The 17,789-nt window shown below is 42.2% G+C and overlaps 1 protein-coding gene across 2 annotated transcripts; it reads right to left on the bottom strand.

The window, feature by feature from the left end:
* Positions 1 to 770: 770 nt before the first annotated feature.
* Positions 771 to 3,150, bottom strand: LOC131020124 (uncharacterized). 2 transcript variants are annotated; one of them, XM_057948805.1, is made up of 2 exons: positions 2,925 to 3,150; positions 771 to 1,822 (listed from the first exon to the last, which is right to left on the bottom strand). In XM_057948805.1, the coding sequence occupies exons 1-2, from the start codon at positions 2,939 to 2,941 to the stop codon at positions 1,048 to 1,050; spliced, it is 792 nt and encodes a 263-aa protein (XP_057804788.1). In that variant the 5' UTR covers positions 2,942 to 3,150; the 3' UTR covers positions 771 to 1,047. The 2 variants fall into 2 exon arrangements, with proteins under 2 accessions (XP_057804788.1, XP_057804789.1); XM_057948806.1 differs by having other exon boundaries at positions 771 to 1,860; positions 2,925 to 3,100.
* Between the last annotated feature and the right edge of the window lie 14,639 nt (positions 3,151 to 17,789).

The raw sequence follows: 17,789 nt of genomic DNA on the forward strand, positions 1-17,789 counted from the left end.
TATTCATCTATAATGAATTATTCGTATTTGGCTAGAATGGGATTCAACATCTCGATATATTTACTGTTTATACATAATTAAATTAATGACCGAAGAGGAAATTTGTTTATACATACTTAAATCAATAATTGAGGAGGAAATTTATCAGTAATTTTTTTTTTTTTTTGACTAATCCACATTATTGAATCGAGTATAATTTTTAACATAAAATTGTGAAATAACAAGAGAAATCAAGTTGCTAAGAACATATGAAAATTTGAACTTGAAACATACTTTTTTATTAGAAAGAGAAAAACTCTTATCTTATTACTTGAAAAATTGAACACGAAAATTAAGAAGTTGTATATTAGTGTTTTAAGTATGTAGATAATAAAGTAGAAAAGTGATAAATTAGAAGTTTGTAGGTAATAAAGTAGAAAAGTGACAATTAAGTATAATTAAGAATCCTTATTTTTTAACTAATTGTTTCTATATTTAGAAATGCATCAAGATTGGTGGGACAACCCAAAAAAGAATATGCATAAAAAAGGAATATGCATCAAGATTCGTGGGGTGGAGAGAGTATTTCTTAAAATTGATTAACCCTCTTCTATTGATCAAAAGAGCCATATTTTAATAGTATTTATTATAGGGCTCGTTTGCTACGTGATATGGGATAAGGCGTTTTTTACTGTGATTTTTTTATTATAGACTTTCATTGTATTCTTATTACCTTAAACCACACATTTCGTAGGCTAATCAAGCAACTTACTAAAACTAAACAATTTATCTACGTTGAAGAATTTTCATGTATTTAAAAGCGAGAGAGAGAGAGAAAGCAAAGTGGTTCACATTGTTGTTTCCCATACAAGAATCGGATATGGCCGGTGTCAGTTAGCCAATATAACATCTCACTAAAGAAAACCAGAGGCATCTCACAAGAACCTAGCTCCACTATGAATTGTAAAATTTTCAATCCTCCTCCTACCACAAGCGCCACATACAGATTTGTTTCCAAAAACTTCACATGATTACATAGAAAAAAGGAAAATGATCAGTAGCTCTCACCTACTGCCGTGATCTCGATGCAGCTTGTCTGGCTTCATCCCGTGCCGAAGGAAACAGTTCAACATACCTCGATCCGATTAGCATCTTGTCCTTGCACATAGCTTTTCTTGCCTCCTCAACCGAAACAAACTCGACAAATGCCTCTCCGGTAACTTTCCCATCAGGCTTGCACGCAATCTGGATCTTGTCCTCCACAACCTCGAAATCTCCAAAGAACTTTAAGATGTCTGATTTCTTTACCGAGTATGGGAGGCCGCGCAGCTTCAAGATTTCTGTATACTCCAACTTATCTTTATCCGGGGACCTTTTACGACGAGCTACAGGAGATGATCCACGATGATTATTGTCAACGCCTCCTTCACTCACCTCAGCAGCTATAGCATTATAGTACTCCTGCTTCTTGCACCTAAATACCTCGACATATCTTCTTCCCATGGTCTGGCGATCCCTCTGCAGAGCAAGTTCAGCCTGCATATGACCGGCAAAGACTATAAATGCTTCTCCAGAGAACCTCCCATCCTTGTTCACCAAGAAGACGTCCACAATGTCCAGTCCAGCAAAAAATTTGAAAATGTCTATGTCCGTGCAGTTGAAGGGGAGACCCCTTAGACGAACCACGGGAAAGGTAGATGGCTGATATCTCCTGCCATAGCCGTACTGTTGATAGCCACTCGAACTGCTGCTCACTGCGAAGTAGGGATTTGGTTCCATCAATCTTGGTCTCTTTGAGCCGATCTCGTACCCGTCTGAAACCCCCCCGCTCCCAAACAATGACCTTCAATTATTCACACCCAGGGAAGGAAGAATCCCCCACTAAACCTTGTTAATAAAACTTATCCCAACCCATTTATTTATCTTGTTTTGAACTTTTCTAACTGTACTTGAAGCAACTTTAGTCATGTAACACGAACCCAAATAGAGATACGGATATATCTATAGAGACATTATTGGAAAACAAACAATGCAAAACCACAAAGTGCGGAAAAAACTAAAAAAACCAATTTGTCAAAAGCTAAAGTACTTGCACTGTATGTTAACTACACTACAGTTAATTAAGACTAAAAACAGATTTACGTTATTTGAGATCTGAGTGGCATATCAGTAAAAGAAGTATTTAACAAATTGCAAACACATTCACAAATTTTCCATCTCAGATATAACCCTTAACTGCAAAGTGAATTCATTTTCAGAAATGGAAACCAAAAACAAGCTAAAACTCAGTGCCTTCGAAGATTTAAGGAGGAGAATTAACAAATATTTATGAACATTTTGCTTCAAGAATCATCAAATGACAATCTTATCACTAAGACACATATTTCAGGGCTGGACTTGCTAGTTGCTAATTAAAACCCCTTCCAGCTACTCGTAAGAGTAATTTGGACACGAATATAACTGATTCCAATTAAATAAAAAAGAATACAAAACTCCCATGATCATAGTTTCAGGGCACACAATAGCTTCACTATTCTTCCCTCATTCTTTACGGATTCATCCAATAAATAAACCAATTGTACAGTGTTTGCTTTGATTGCACCCGCTAACATACGTATTTTCAGACCTAGATGCGACTATAAACCCCTTGTAGCCAATAGTAAGAGGCATCTGAACACAAATATGATTGCTTGGGCTCATTAAAGAAAAATAAAAACAAAAACTCATATAGTCAATAGCTTCAGGAAACACATCAGAAGCACAATTCTTGTTAATTCTTTCCGAAATCATCCAAGAAAGCAACCAAATTACTCTAATTCACCCTATTGAAACCGATCAGAACCTATTGATTCTAGAGATGAATGCGGCTATTGCAGTTATATATACAGAAATCGAAATGCAACAAAGCCGAAAAAGAAAAGAAGACATAAGCTCGTAGAACTAACCTTCTATGACCGTACATGGCTTCCGCTAGATCTCGAACACAACGGCGCAGATCGAAACTAAAACCAGCAGCAGTGGAAGGGCGTTTTCGCAGAGGTGGATAATCACGCAAATTCGAACCCTAGGTCCCAATTAGAGATTCAGCTACCATAGTAGTAAATTAATGCATCGGCTTAAAGTCATTCGACCTAAACTAACGACGTTTCGTTTGCGGAGCAAACCCTTTACAAATTACTCATTATTTTTGGCACTGAGATTAAAAAATACTCCCCCCGTTCGCCAAAAATGGAACATTTTAGCTGGACACGAGATTAAGAGTGTGTTTGGCTAAGTTTATTTTAAAGAGCTTAGAGCATCTGCAATGGAGTTCCTTGATAGCCTACTTGATAGTGTTTGTGTTATTGAGTAGGTAGTGTTGCATTGGGGTTCCTTGATAGCCTACTTGATAATATTAGTTTTGATTTTATGTTTTTCATTTAAATTTTATTGCATAATTTTAATAACACAATTTATTTCAAATTTAAATTGCATTAATTATAAAATCCTAAATATTACATAAAACTTAAATAAAATAAAAACAATTCATAAAAATTAACTACTCTGGCCCTAGAGGTCCGAAACGTGCCCAAAGGTGCTCAATCAAATCATATCGGAGCTGAGCATGTAGTTGTCTATCTCGGAGAAGGCTATCCCTTCGCACATATTCCTCGAAGGACACCGGTGTTTGTCCAGCACTCTCCGTCGAACCACTGCTAGACGCCCCGTCATCATCTCTCCAGTTGGCAGCCGCTTCACCTTCGTGCTCCACAATCATGTTGTGGAGAATGATGCAACACAACATGATGTCCTTCAGGTGCTCTACGTACCAATTGCGCCGGACTTCGAATGATTCCCCACCGAGCTTGAAGGACTCTGAAGGCGCGTTCCACATCCTTCCGTGCCGATTCTTGCATCTTCTTGAACCTTGCCTCCTTCGGATTGGTTGCCATTGATGGACTCTTCACGAAGCAACGCCACTCCGGATATATGCCGTCACACAAATAGTAGCCCATCCGGTATTCGCGCTGGTTGGCATGAAAGACCACCGGCGTCGCAGTTCCTCCTAACACGTCGGAGAAGAGAGGAGACTGATTCAGCACATTGATGTCGTTGTTTGAACCAGCGACGCCGAAGAAGGCATGCCAAATCCACAAATCGAAAGAGGCAACGGCCTCAAATATCAAGGTGGGCTCTCCCTGATCCCCGCGTGTGTATGCGCCGTGCCACGCCTTTGGGCAGTTCTTCCACGCCCAATGCATGCAGTCTAAGCTCCCGAGCATCCCGGGAAAACCATGTCTCACCTCGTGCATATGAAGAAGGCGTTGCACGTCAGTTGCCGTTGGACGGCGCAAGTAATGGGCTCCAAAAGCCCGTATGACCGCCTTGCAGAACTTCTTTAGGCATACACGACCGGTTGAGTCCGCCACTTTGAGATACTCATCGAACACATCCGCACTAACCCCGGTGGCTAATTGGCGGATAGCCGACGTGCATTTCTGCAAAGGAGAAAGAGAATCTCGACCGAGTGCATCAGTGCTCATATGGAAGAAAATATCTTTACCTTGAACAGCCTCGACGATGCGCAAGAACAGCTCCTTCTGCATGTGAAATCGACACTGGAAAAAAGTAGGGCCGTACGTTGGATTGTCGACGAAGTAGTCTTGCATAAGACGTACATGGGCCTCTTCACGATCACGGTGGACGTATGATCGGGGACGTTTCGCACGCGCCGGCTCCGACGCCGGTTGGGGGCAGTATGATTGAAGCAGTTGTTTCTGCAACTCAACCAACTCCATGAACTTTTCAGCGACTTCGTCGGAATCGGGCGAAGAATCATGTTCAGGTGATGACATTTTTGGAAGAACGAATATGATATTTTGCAAGAAAAATTGTAGGAGGAAGAAGGAGTGAGTTGTGATGAATGAATGAGGGAGAAGTATTATTTATAGAGAGAAAAGAAGATTAAAAAAAAAAAAAAAAAGGAAAATGGATGCAAACGGACGAAAGAGCCGTTGGGGAAGAAAAAAAAAATTGAAAAACGGTCGAAAAAAGCCGTTGAAAAACATTTTTTTTAAATTTTTGCACGCGCCTTCTCGAGGCTACCCGATAACTCGAGAACTCCTCGAGGAGCTCCCCCCCACATCGCGCTCCTCGACGCCCTCTCTCTCCTCGAGTACCCACTCGAGTACCCGCGTTGCGGGTGCTCTTATAAACTCTTGCAGCTTATAAAATGTTTTAAGAGCTTATAAGATGTACTCCCTCTGTCCCGTTAATAATGACACGTTTCTTTTGGGCATGGAAATTAAGGAGAAGAAAATTAAGGAATAAAAGTGTATGGTCTACATGATTAGAATTGTGTTTAGGGATTGTTTATTATTTCTAATTTATCAATATATAAAAACATTTATTTATTGATTCATTAAATAAATTTAATTCTGTAATTAATTAATCATTTGTTACTATTAACACTAATTTCACACAAAAAAAGTTTCTAAAGTTTTATAGGGAATTGGGAAGCAGTTTTCTTAACATGAACTGGGGTGAAATACCAGATTTTTTACAAATCAGCAGAACATGAATTGGGAATTGGGAAGTAGTTTTCGGGGACGCTTGATACGGATTGTAATCGAAAAGCGAGAAGAGCATGAACTGGGGAAGAACAATCAGCAGAACATGAATTGGGAATTAGGAAGAACAAGAACAAAACATATTCAAAATACAGAACAAAATTCACCAAGCAACAACAAAGATCCCGAAAATCAACAAATATTCACAATTCATGAAATTCACGAAATCAACAAAAATCAAGAATAAGATTCCAGAAATTGTATGAAATCAAGAATAAGATTCCACAAAACTCATGAAATCAACAAAATCAAGAATAAGAATGAGATTCAAAACAAGAACAAAATCAACAAAAATCAACGATTGAGCCGCTCAGATCTGGTGCCGTACTGATGCTAGGGTTTCACTCGGTGGTGAAGGAGGCGGCGGCGGCGGCACACTCAATCCACCGTCGGGCCGTTGATATGGTTTCCTTAGAGGGGGTGGAGGCGCGACGATGGAGCCGCTCAGATCTAGCGCCAATCGGTGCTAGGGTTTCACTCGGAGGCGAAAGAGGCGGCGGCGGATGGAGCAGGCGCAGAGGTGGTGGAGGGTGGTGGCGGCGCTAGGCAGTGGAGGCGACGCTAGGGTTTAGGAGATGGTGGTGGAGGGATGAAGAAAAGGGTAGAGAGGGCAGGAGAAGGCGGCGGAGGAGGGTGGGTGGACGCGGAGTCGCCGCGCTGTCGCCATGGAGGAGAAGAGGCGGCGAGGGTGTAGCAGCTGAGAAAAAGTGAGGGTAATCGGAAGAGAGAGAGAGAGTTAAGAGTGAGAGTGAGAAGAGAGACAGCGAGTGTTTTTTTTAAAGTTGTTTTAGTTAGGCTTTTAATTAACATTAATCACTCCCTTATTTTTTCCAAAATAGGAAACGTGCCATCAATAGCGGGACAACCCAAAAAGGAAAACGTGCCATTATTAATGGGACGGAGGGAGTAATTTTTAAAAGCTTATAAGTTGTCAAAGTGTTTGGATAATTGAGCTTATAAGTTAGGGAGAGAAAATCGAAGAAAAATAAACTTGAATGATATAAGATGAAAATAATAAATTATAGTTGAAAAATATATGTAAAAAGATTGTTGCATATGAGATTATAAAAAAATAAGTTGGGGTAGAGGAACTTATTTTTTGGGAGCTTATAAGCTCTTAGAGCTTATTTTTGGAACTTATAAGCTGTTTATGAGCTTATTTTGCCAAACACTTTGAAGGAGCTTATAAGCTCAGCCAAACACCCTCTTAATAAAATTGGTGATGATTTTGATATAGTGGAGAAAGAGTCCCACCACTTTATGAGATGTGTGGTTGAGATTGAATTTATGATGGATTATTTTGTAAAAAAAAGAGTTGTTTGTAAGGTTAAAAGATTAAAGTGGATGGTGAGACCATTTATTTAAAATGAAAGTGATACACTCTTTGCGGACGCCCGATATAGTTCTTATGCCCCACTTTTAGCGAACGAATGGAGTACTAATTATGTAAGTAATAGATAAAATAAATTGATCGAAATTATTTAAGCATTATTTTAAAAATAAATATAGTGAGACAAGGGTTGGTGGATAAGGATCAAAATGAATCAAATAATTTTGGTTCGACTCGGTATTCGATTCTAAATTTTGGTATTCGAATACAAATACAAATACTTTTTTTTATTCGATTATTTATCAAATACGATTTGAGAATTACAATATTCGATTCGGTATTTGAAAATATTCGAATATATATATATATATATATATATATATATATATATATATATATATAGAGAGAGAGAGAGAGAGAGATAGAGAGAAATGTTATGTTACATATAGGGATGTCAATCGGGCCAGCGCACTCGATTTCGGGTCAGCCCATTCAGTTTTGGGTAATTTTCGGTTCGGGCTAGTCGATTTTTTTATTTTTCGGGCTAAAATTTTTCGACCCTAACCCCAACCCACTCGGTTTCGGGCTAGCCCGTTCAGGCCCCGTAAATTTTACTCCCTCCGTCCACGAAATGAGTACCCATTTCCCTTTTTGGCAAGTGTACCCCACACATCTCTTTAATTAATACACTATAAAAGTGGGACCCTTAAACTATTCACACTACACTCCATACATTTTTTAAAACCCGTGCCGTCCACAAATGGGTACTCATTTCGTGGACGGAGGGAGTACTATTTTTTATATGTTTATTTTTTTTATAGATAATCATATTCTTGTAATAAAAATATGTCGTATTTTTTAAATCAAGAGATTTCACTTTATTTTAGATACAAAAATTAGTACTCCATTTTTTTAACATAAGTTTACATAATATCTAACTTTAATTTCATTTCTGATAAAAATTGTACATAGATTTAACATAAATGACTATCTTTCTGTGACTTTTATAATCATAGATTTTTGTTATTAACCGTTGGAAAAAATAAAAACATATTCTACAAGCATCAAAATGTTATTATCTAATTAAAAAGTAAAGTATTAAAGTTTAAAAATCAATTATTAAGAACGTGTTCAGTTAATCGGGCCTACCCACTCGATTTTCGGGCCAACCCTATCGGGCCAGGGCTATTTTTGGTTCGGACCATTCGGGCTAAAAATTTTCAGCTCTAACCCACCTTTTTATCGGTCTATTCGGGTCGACCCGTCGATTTCGGGCTTTTTTCACATCCCTAGTTACATATTTACATACCTTATGTGGGCATCTTATATGCGCACCACTCACATTTAACCCTCATTAGCATTGTCTTTTTTATTTTAGGCATGTATTTTTATTATAATACATCATATTGTTATTGATATCATTAATTTTATAAATCGCTTAAAAATCAAAGTCCGATTTGTTCTTTTTATTAATAATTTAAAGTTAAAGGGAATATGAACAAATCGAACCTTGATTTGTATGCGATTTATAAAATTAAAGATCTCAATAACAATATATGATGTTGACGAGCTCAAGTTTTGTGCTCTTTTTTGTGCCGTGTCTAGGTCTATATCGAGTTGTTTTTCTTTGTTTTGTGTTATTTTGTGTTTGGGAGGACACACTGATGAGGCAGAGTTCGAAGAGGCTGGAATGGGCACAATGAAGCACTTATTTGAGATCTGGGAATGAGCTGGAGTCTGGCCATGTTTATTAGAGTCTTGCGATATGGATAAACTTCAATGCAGAGACATACATATGCCAACCTCTTGACCAGATGTCATGGTCAGAACAGACAGTACCACTCAGCGCAGTAGCTTCGCTGGTGTTGGGCAAGATGGAGTTAATTTCTGGGAGAGAGTATTGCAGCTTAGGCTATTTGCCGTTGACCAAGAGTTAGCCTAACTACCGCTCAAAATCAAGCTTTCATCATGAGAAGCATCTAGGGCAAGAAGAGGTCAAGGCAGAAAGAAATGATATGAGCATGTTGATTGACCGACATCTTGGGCAAGATGATGACGTGGCGGATAAGATGATGACGTGGTAGATAAGATCCACTGAGCAGGAAGATTGAGCGACATCTTGGGCAAGATGATGACGTGGCAGATAAGATGATGACGTGGCATCTGGAGAAGATAAGGATGGAAGAGTCCACGCAAGGAAGGACTCTGGGCAAGACGTGTTTGGTCAAGATGCTGACGTGGCAGATAGTCCGAATCAAGAATGGATAAGGGTGAACGTTTATCCCTTAAGATCTGGAAGATGATGATATACTTGAAACCTTTTCTGATAAGGACGGATCTAGGCGAGATAGCTTCAGGCAGAGTTCATGCAAAGCTAGAGTTTAGGCGAGATGAACCTGGACAGTCTACCAAGTAAAAGACTCTACACAGCCCAACACTTGCAGCCTATTCCAACTCCCCCTATAAATACCAGCTGCATACACACGAATTGAGAGACACACAAAAAGAAGATCAGACCGTATTTGAGAGGAGAACCACACCAATCCTTAGCTACAATTTTCCGTTTTGTTAAGCCCTTCGGGGCAAGACGCTAGTTTAGTTTATCGTATGTTTGTTGTCGGCGGCGTTGGTGTCTGCAAAGGGGAGAGATAGTCCCGACCTATTGCATCGGTTGTCATATGGAAGTAAGTATTTTTACCTTGAACAGCCTCGACGATGCGCAAGAACAGCTCCTTCTGCATTCGAAAACGACGTCGGAAAAATGTAGGTCCGTACGTCGGATTGTCGTTGAAGTAGTCTTGCATAAGACGTAGATGGGCATCCTCACGATCACGGTGGACGTAAGATCAGGGACGTTTAACACATCTCGGCTCCGGCGCCGGTTGGGTGTAGATTTGAGCAAGCAATTGTTTCTGCAACTCTATCTCATCCATGATCGCGTAAGCTACACCGTCGGATGAATCAGACGAAGAATCGTGTTGGGGTTCCGCCATTTTTTGAAGAAAAAAGAAGGAAATATTGGAAGAGTGAAAGAGAAGAATTGTTGTTGTGTGAATGAAGAAAGAATTTAGGGGTATTTATAGATAGGAAAATATATATATATATATATGTATATATTATATATAAATCAAACGGCTAAAATAGTCGTTGGCAACAAAAAAAAAGGAAAAGTAATTGCAAAATCGGCTACTAGTCGTTAGTTTTAAATTTTGATTTTTTTTTTAAATATGGCGCGTATAGAACACGCACCTAATTTTGAAGCATATCGGGCATACACGATAGAACGTGTAGCTCTCGAGTAAGGCGACGTTGCATCGCCCTACACGATCTCACCCTTACTCGAGTCGGGTGGATCGTATAGGGCATTATTAATGCTACTGTATCGGGAGGTTGAACTTTATTTTTTTCCCCTCGTTAAAACTAGACTGTTTCTTAGGGGGTTTAAAAATAGACATTCTAACATTTTGCAAATTCAACACTCTCTTTTTCCCAAGTTCGGAAATTCGAGGTATTTCATTTTTTTTTTTTTTATAATTCAAACTCGGAGTTGAATTTTGAGGACTACTTTATTTCCTGGTATTATCACTGAACACAAATTTTCCTGTGCACTCGGGTGCACGGTGCACCCGGGTGTACAGTATCATTTCGATAACATAATAATGTCATTTAATATTAGTGTCATTTCAATATAGTGTTAGTGTCATTTCGCGATAATGTTATTTATATAACATGATATTATCATTTGTAAAATAAAATAGTATTAATGTCATTTCAAGATAGTGTTAGTGTTAGTGTCATTTTGCACTCAGGTGCACAGGAGACCACTTCCTCACTGAATCGTTTATTATTATTATTATTATTATTATTATTATTATTATTATTATTATTATTATTATTATTATTATTATTATTATTATTATTATTATTATTATTATTATTATTATTATTATTATTATTATTATTATTATTTCTTAAAAGTGGCAAAATTACTCTCGATCATAATTAATTCAGTAGCATTTCTTCAAATTAATCAAGTAACAGAAAATATGTATTCTGTTTACCATTTTGACGAAATTGGAATATGATGAATGCTAAAATGCAAAGGGCTGCAATAAAACATTTTTCGTGATCCATATTCATTGGATATTTTTTTCTACTCTTGTGGGCGATTAGTATAAGCAAAACATATTTTCATAGAACTGCCGCTACCAAATTCATTTTATTTTTTAGATGAAGTTTTTGATTTCGCGTATCATCACAATCACTCACATTTCCTTCTGTGTTTTTATTGTTCGATGAATTGCGAAATTATTTTTTTATAACTAATGGTTCGAGCTTGTAATTTAAATATTATTATGAATTACTAATTTATCTTAGTAAAATTAATATTGTTGGTAGCACAAAAGAGATTTTTTATGTATTCTAAAAATAATCCAATTATTACATTATTGGCTAAATTTTGATATAGACATTGAGATCATGATTATTTCCTGAATATTTATCACGCGGATTATTGGGTGCGACCGTCGCACAGGCGTGCGATGGGTCGACCGGCTCCAAACCCGCCCTCCTGACCCGAAACCCTGACCCGCGTGGGTTTGACCCATGTTCCTAATTATTACATTTGTTTATAATAATTTTTATCCAGGTAATTTGGTTTTTAACGAAACCAACACCTAAACTACGGAATGAAAGGCGTAAACTATACCTAGTAAAGTTGATCGGAAAGGATGAAGTAACAATCGGAGAATCGAGCACGAGAGCAAAATATAACTGTAGTATTCAAGAGCAAATGATAGCGTAAAAAATGTAATACACGAGCACGAGGCCTATTTATAGATTACAATTGAGGGTAAAAAGGTAAAATCGATGCTAGTGCATGCGTTTGACGTGATTGAAGGGTATATCAGGAATTTCATCTTCACGCGGGAAAATCCTCCGCGTCTTTGGCGATCCTTCTGAAAGAGGCGATCTCTCTGGCACGGATGACTTCCCTGGCGTGGAGGACTTCTCTGACGTGGATGACTTCTCTGGCGTGGAGGACTTCTCTGACGTGGATGACTTCTCTGGCGTGGAGGACTTCTCTGGCGATGGTGACTTCTCTGAGGGGGATGACTTCTCTGATGATGGTGACTTCTCTGATAAGGGTGACCTCTCTGATGGAATTGACTTCTCTGGTGAGTGTATCTCTTCTGCCATATTCGTCCCGCCAGTGGGGTCGATTCCTCTGATTTGTATTCTTTCCCTACTCTGCACATATTACTCCTCATCAACCACTCCCCCCTCTAGTCTGGTTGAACCGGGTATTCTTCGTGTTCAACCATTGTAGTATTGTTAAAGCTGGTGCTATGATGTTTTCCCTGATCCCTGCAAGTCATGAAGATATAAACACTCTAATATTTTACGAAAATAAAGGTAAGTCCTGTAAGTTGCTCTCTGGTGTTTTTGTCACTCCCCCCCTGGTCTGGCTAGTTCACTTCTGGAATAGTGCAACTAGTCAGAGGATTCGCCCGCATGGTTGACGTCACCTGCATTAAATGCCTGCCCGATCTACAGTGCTTTTTCCCGTACCCCGAGGTTACTTTTTAGCCTTTGCGTCTTTTCGCCTTTCCGTAGGGATTTTTAGCCGTCGATTTATTTCCGTATGCCACGTGTTGTTCATCCCGCATGTTGGTAGTTGCCCGCGTATATTTTTACTTAGTCGATTCGAACTCCCATTTTTCACTATTCTTCTTCTCCAGTTTTCTCAAATTCTTCTATCTGCAAATTCCGGCGATTCTCTCCCTGTTCCGGCGTATTTCCCGCGATACCTCCGCTCCGGTTTTTACCGTCCATTTTTCTCTGCCCTAGGTAATTTGCGTATCCTTTTTCTTCCCCATTATTTGTGATCAGTGTAAGTAGTTTTGAAGTTTGTTGGTGCTCTGATTGAGCGTGTTAGAAAACCCTAGGATTGGTATTTCTGATAATGGCCTCTACTTCCGCTCCTCAGCTCTCGCATTCACCTTCCCCCAAGCTTCTTCATCTTCCTCCCCCCAACTCCAGGATCTCGAGAGCCTCCCTTCCCCCTCTGCCTCTTATGATTCCCAAACTGTCCCCAGTTCTTCTCAGTCTAAGAAAAGGGGTAAGAAGACACCCCAACCCCCCAAGTGTATTCCTGAATCACGCCTCAGTGTCGCGGAGATGGATAAAATGCGACGCAAGTGTCGTTGCTCCCTAGGTTTACAATTTATCGCCTTTTCCAAAGACTCGACCCCTCCGGAAAAGCTCTATGACCATAAGACAGTGGCTATCTGGAAAGCCCAGATAGATGCTGGTTTAAGACTTCCTCCTCCTCCTTTCTTGGCCGAAGTTTGCAATTACTACCGTATTCCCTTTTACCAGCTTACTCCCTCTGCCATCCGGAGATTGTACGCTTTTCACATTCTTTGCCGCTTCCATGGTGTTGGAGATACTGCCAAGTTATTCTTTCAGACCCAGTCGCTTCGTATGCAGAACAGCCCTCTGTATAGTTTTGCTAGTCTTAAGAAGTATCTCACCACCTTTCTTTCCTCCCTAAACTCTCATGACAAAAATTTCTTGTTCCAATACTATTATGTGCGTACTCTTTCGGGTTCTTGGCGCGAGTATTTCGTTTCGGAGCTGCAATGGCATAACCCTCGTACCTCCTATAAACCGGCCTCTCCCGGTGCCCCTTCCACCTTTGATTTGGGGGTTATAGCTCATCTTAATATGATGAACAAAGTTCAGCCTTTAGACTGTAAATACCTGGCTGAGAACAATTCGGCTCTGGCTCACAATGGCCTGTTTCCCCTATATCCACAGAAATCAATAGGTAAAAAATATGAGTTAGAAAAATATGTTAACTTCTGTTACCCTGATGTTAATGGTATAGCATTTTGATTTTGCAGACATGTCTTGGAGAATCAAGTGCGGGGGCAAATTGCCTGATATTACTGCTCCTACTCCCAGTGGGGAACATGGCTCGGGGGTGCTGTTTCCAGGACGTCCCTATCAGAACAGCCGACTGGGGTCGAGCTGATCGCCATTCCCTCTGTAGTAGAAATCTCAGAAGGAAATGTGGAGGTCTCACGCCCATTTGATGCAGAGGAGATTGATGCGGGCGCTCTTGTTCGTAGGAGCAAACGTCCCAGTACTGGTGATGCATCTGGCATGTGTGAAGAAGATATCCAGATTGTAGATATTACTGATGAAATTCCTTCACCCGACTCGGCCCCCGGTGTCACCCTTGCAGAGCTTTCGAAGAAAAGGAAAAGGGGCTCTCTGATCTCTGTGGGTGAGAAGGAAAAACAGGAGGGCCTGAGGAAGGCCGGCAAGTCCCAGGAGCCAGCAAAGAAGTCTGTTGGTGACTCGAAGGTCCTCTCCTCTGCAGTGGAGAAGGGCAAGGGGCCAGCAAAGAGGTCTGCTGGTGGTTCGAAGGTTCCCGCTTCTGCCGGGGGAAAGGGCAATGGGAAAGCTGTGGTGCCCTCTGCTGATGAACCCGAGGATGTTGTCCCTGGGCCGATTTCGAGTCTGTCGGGTCAAAGGCTAATTGATGCCTTGCTAGCTCGTGTCCACTCAAAATACCAGGAGAAAGTGGAGAAATTGCCCCGGGGGGTTTTAGCTACTCAGTTGTGCCAGTTGGCTCTTCAGGTACCTTGTCTCTTATACCTTTATCATAGAAAGAAAAACGAAGTTACTAACCTTTTTGTTGTTCTGTCGGAACCCATTTTGTTTTCTTGCAGGTGGAGGCTCGGATGTGGGGAGCTGTTAAGTGTATCCACGACTATGACATGTCAGAGAAAGAGAGAGAGGAGGAGCAAGCGGACGTCGCCAAGCGCGATGATGATGTCGCTGGAGTGGTGGAACGTCTGAGTAAGGCTGAGGCAGAAATTGCTGAGTTGAAGGCTCAGCTGGCCCAATCGGAAGTGGAGAAGTCCTCCCTGGTTTCTGAATTGACCAGGACGACCAAGGAAGGTCATGAGAGCCTTGCCAGGTTCAAGGCGGGATATGAAAAAGCTTACAAGGAGACCAGGCGTGGTTGGAAGAAGACACTTATAGAGGCTCAAAATCGTGCCTATGTCTTGGGGGCACGAGATCAACGCCTGGAATATTTCTTGTCTCCGCAGGGTCAACACTTCCTAGGAGTGATGCTAGAGGGCACTCTGGAGGCTTTTAAAAAGACTCCTGAATACCTAGAGGATTTTGGGCCCCTTTTTGCTTACGTGATAGAGCGTACTGCTACCAAGGCACTAGAGATGGCGGGAGCCACCCCGGAGCAACTCGCTTCCTTGAATTTCCGAACCCTGATGGATAACCTTAAGGATGAGGAAATAAATGAACTGATGGGGATCCCTGCAAATTCTCCAGGGAAACCAGAGTGGTGGTATCCAGTGCTGGAGAAGGCCATTCCCTATTTTACTCTTGGGATTGGATTTGACTCATTGCCCTCTGCTCCCCTGTATATGCCTGCTTTCTCTGCTTCCCTGGTACGCTTTGTGAACCGGCTGCGGGATCCTACTGGCAAGGGCACCCGGTCATTTTCTCAGTTCAGCATGGAACCTCCCCTGCCCTCTGATTTAGCGCCTTCAGCTTTCTCCGATTCTGCCTCCTCCTCTGCTGCGGTGGATCAGCTGTTTGATCTGTATAGGGATGAGACTTTATATGTGCAGGAAGCTGCGAAGCTGTTGGATTTGGGAGCTCGTCTTCCCAAAGTGAAAGAGATCGGCATGCTGCCTGTGTTTACAGAGGGAACCTCTGCTAGCCAGATCCCTGCCAGTGGTGTTCCTCCTCCAGTATCCTCTGCCTCTGCTCCTGCTTCATCTACTTCTCCTGAAGATGCCTCCATCCCTCCTACCTAATTTGATAATAATTTTTGTAACTCTTTATTTTGTACAGACTGAATACTTTACCTCCGATTTTTGGTGTACAGCTGTGCCTCCTTGGCACGTTTTTTATGAACTTCTTTTCCGCTTATGTCGCTTTTTTTTCCTTTGTTCTTTGTGTTGTTTTTGTTGCTTTCTCGTTCATGTTGAATCTGTGCTTGGCTTGGTTTAGCTCATCATGCTTGCTGTCGGTGTTTCTTTGATTTTCTCCTTCGAGATTTCTCTGATTTCCGCTGTGGGGGTTCTGTTGATTCTTCTGACGAGAACTTCGGTTGACACTTCTGGAAAGGATTTCACCGCCTCCTCTGACGAGGATTTGGTAGATTCCTTTGGAAAGGATTTCACCGCCTCCTCTGACGAGGATTTGGTTGATTCTTCTAGCAAGAGTTTGGCGGACTCCTCTGACGAATATTTCGCAAACTCCTCTGGCGAGGACTTTGATGACTCTTCTGACAGGAGTTTGGCGGACTCCTCTGACGAGGATTTCGCAGACTCCTCTGGCGAGGATTTTGATGACCCTTCTGGTAAAAGCTTCACCGCCTCCTCTGACGAGGATTAGATTAACCTTTACGATAGGGATTTCACCGCCTCCTCTTCCGAGGATTTGGTTAAGTTCTTTGTCAATGATTTCGCACTTCCTATCCAAGCTGCTTCCCATCCGAGCTGCTTCCCATCCAGGCTTGAGCACTCTGCGCGGAGCATGGAGGACCCGGGGGGTGCAACCAACTTTCGCGGCTTACGATTAAATAATAACCCTCTGCGTGGAGCATGGAAGGCCCGGGTGGCACGACCAACTTTCACGGCTTACGATTAAATAGTAACCCTCTGCGTGGAGCATGGAAGGCCCGGGTGGCACGACCAACTTTCACGGCTTACGATTAAATAGTAACCCTCTGCGTGGAGCATGGAAGGCCCGGGTGGCACGACCAACTTTCACGGCTTACGATTAAATAGTAACCCCCTGCACGGAGCATGGAAAACCCGGGGGGTGCGACCAACTTCCGTGGCTTACGGTTAAGTGCAACCTCTGCACGGAGCATGGAGGACCCAGGAGGGGTGCAACCAACTTTCGTGGCTTACGATTATGTGCAACCTCTGCGCGGAGCATGGAAGGCCCGGATGGCACGACCAACTTTCGCGGCTTACGATTGAAAGAACACCCTGCACGGAGCATGGAAAACCCAGGGGGTGCGACCAGCTTTCGTGACTTACGGTTAAGGACAACCTCTACGCGGAGCATGGAGGACCCGGGGGGTGTAACCAACTTTCGCGGCTTACGATTATGTGCCACCTCTGCGCGGAGCATGGAAGGCCCGGATGGCACGACCAACTTTCGCGGCTTACGATTGAAAGAACACCCTGCACGGAGCATGGAAAACCCGGGGGGTGTGACCAGCTTTCGTGACTTACGGTTAAGGACAACCTCTGCGCGGAGCATGGAGGACCCGGGGGGTGTAACCAACTTTCGCGGCTTACGATTATGTGCCACCTCTGCGCGGAGCATGGAAGGCCCGGGTTGGCACGACCAACTTTCGCGGCTTACGATTGAAAGAAACACCCTGCACGGAGCGTGGAAAACCCGGGGGGTGCGACCAGCTTTCGTGGCTTACGGTTAAGGACAACCTCTGCGCGGAGCATGGAGGACCCGGGGGGTGTAACCAACTTTCGCGGCTTACGATTATGTGCCATCTCTGCGCGGAGCATGGAAGGCCCGGTTGGCACGACCAACTTTCGCGGCTTACGATTGAAAGAACACCCTGCACGGAGCGTGGAAAACCCGGGGGGTGCGACCAGCTTTCATGGCTTACGGTTAAGGACAACCTCTGCGCGGAGCATGGAGGACCCGGGGGGTGTAACCAACTTTCGCGGCTTACGATTATGTGCCACCTCTGCGCGGAGCATGGAAGGCCCGGTTGGCACGACCAACTTTCGCGGCTTACGATTAAGTAGTATCCCTCCATCTGCGCGGAGCATGGAAGGCCCGGATGG

The sequence above is a fragment of the Salvia miltiorrhiza genome, chromosome 4 (genome assembly GCF_028751815.1).
Source record: "Salvia miltiorrhiza cultivar Shanhuang (shh) chromosome 4, IMPLAD_Smil_shh, whole genome shotgun sequence".
Lineage (NCBI taxonomy): Eukaryota > Viridiplantae > Streptophyta > Magnoliopsida > Lamiales > Lamiaceae > Salvia > Salvia miltiorrhiza.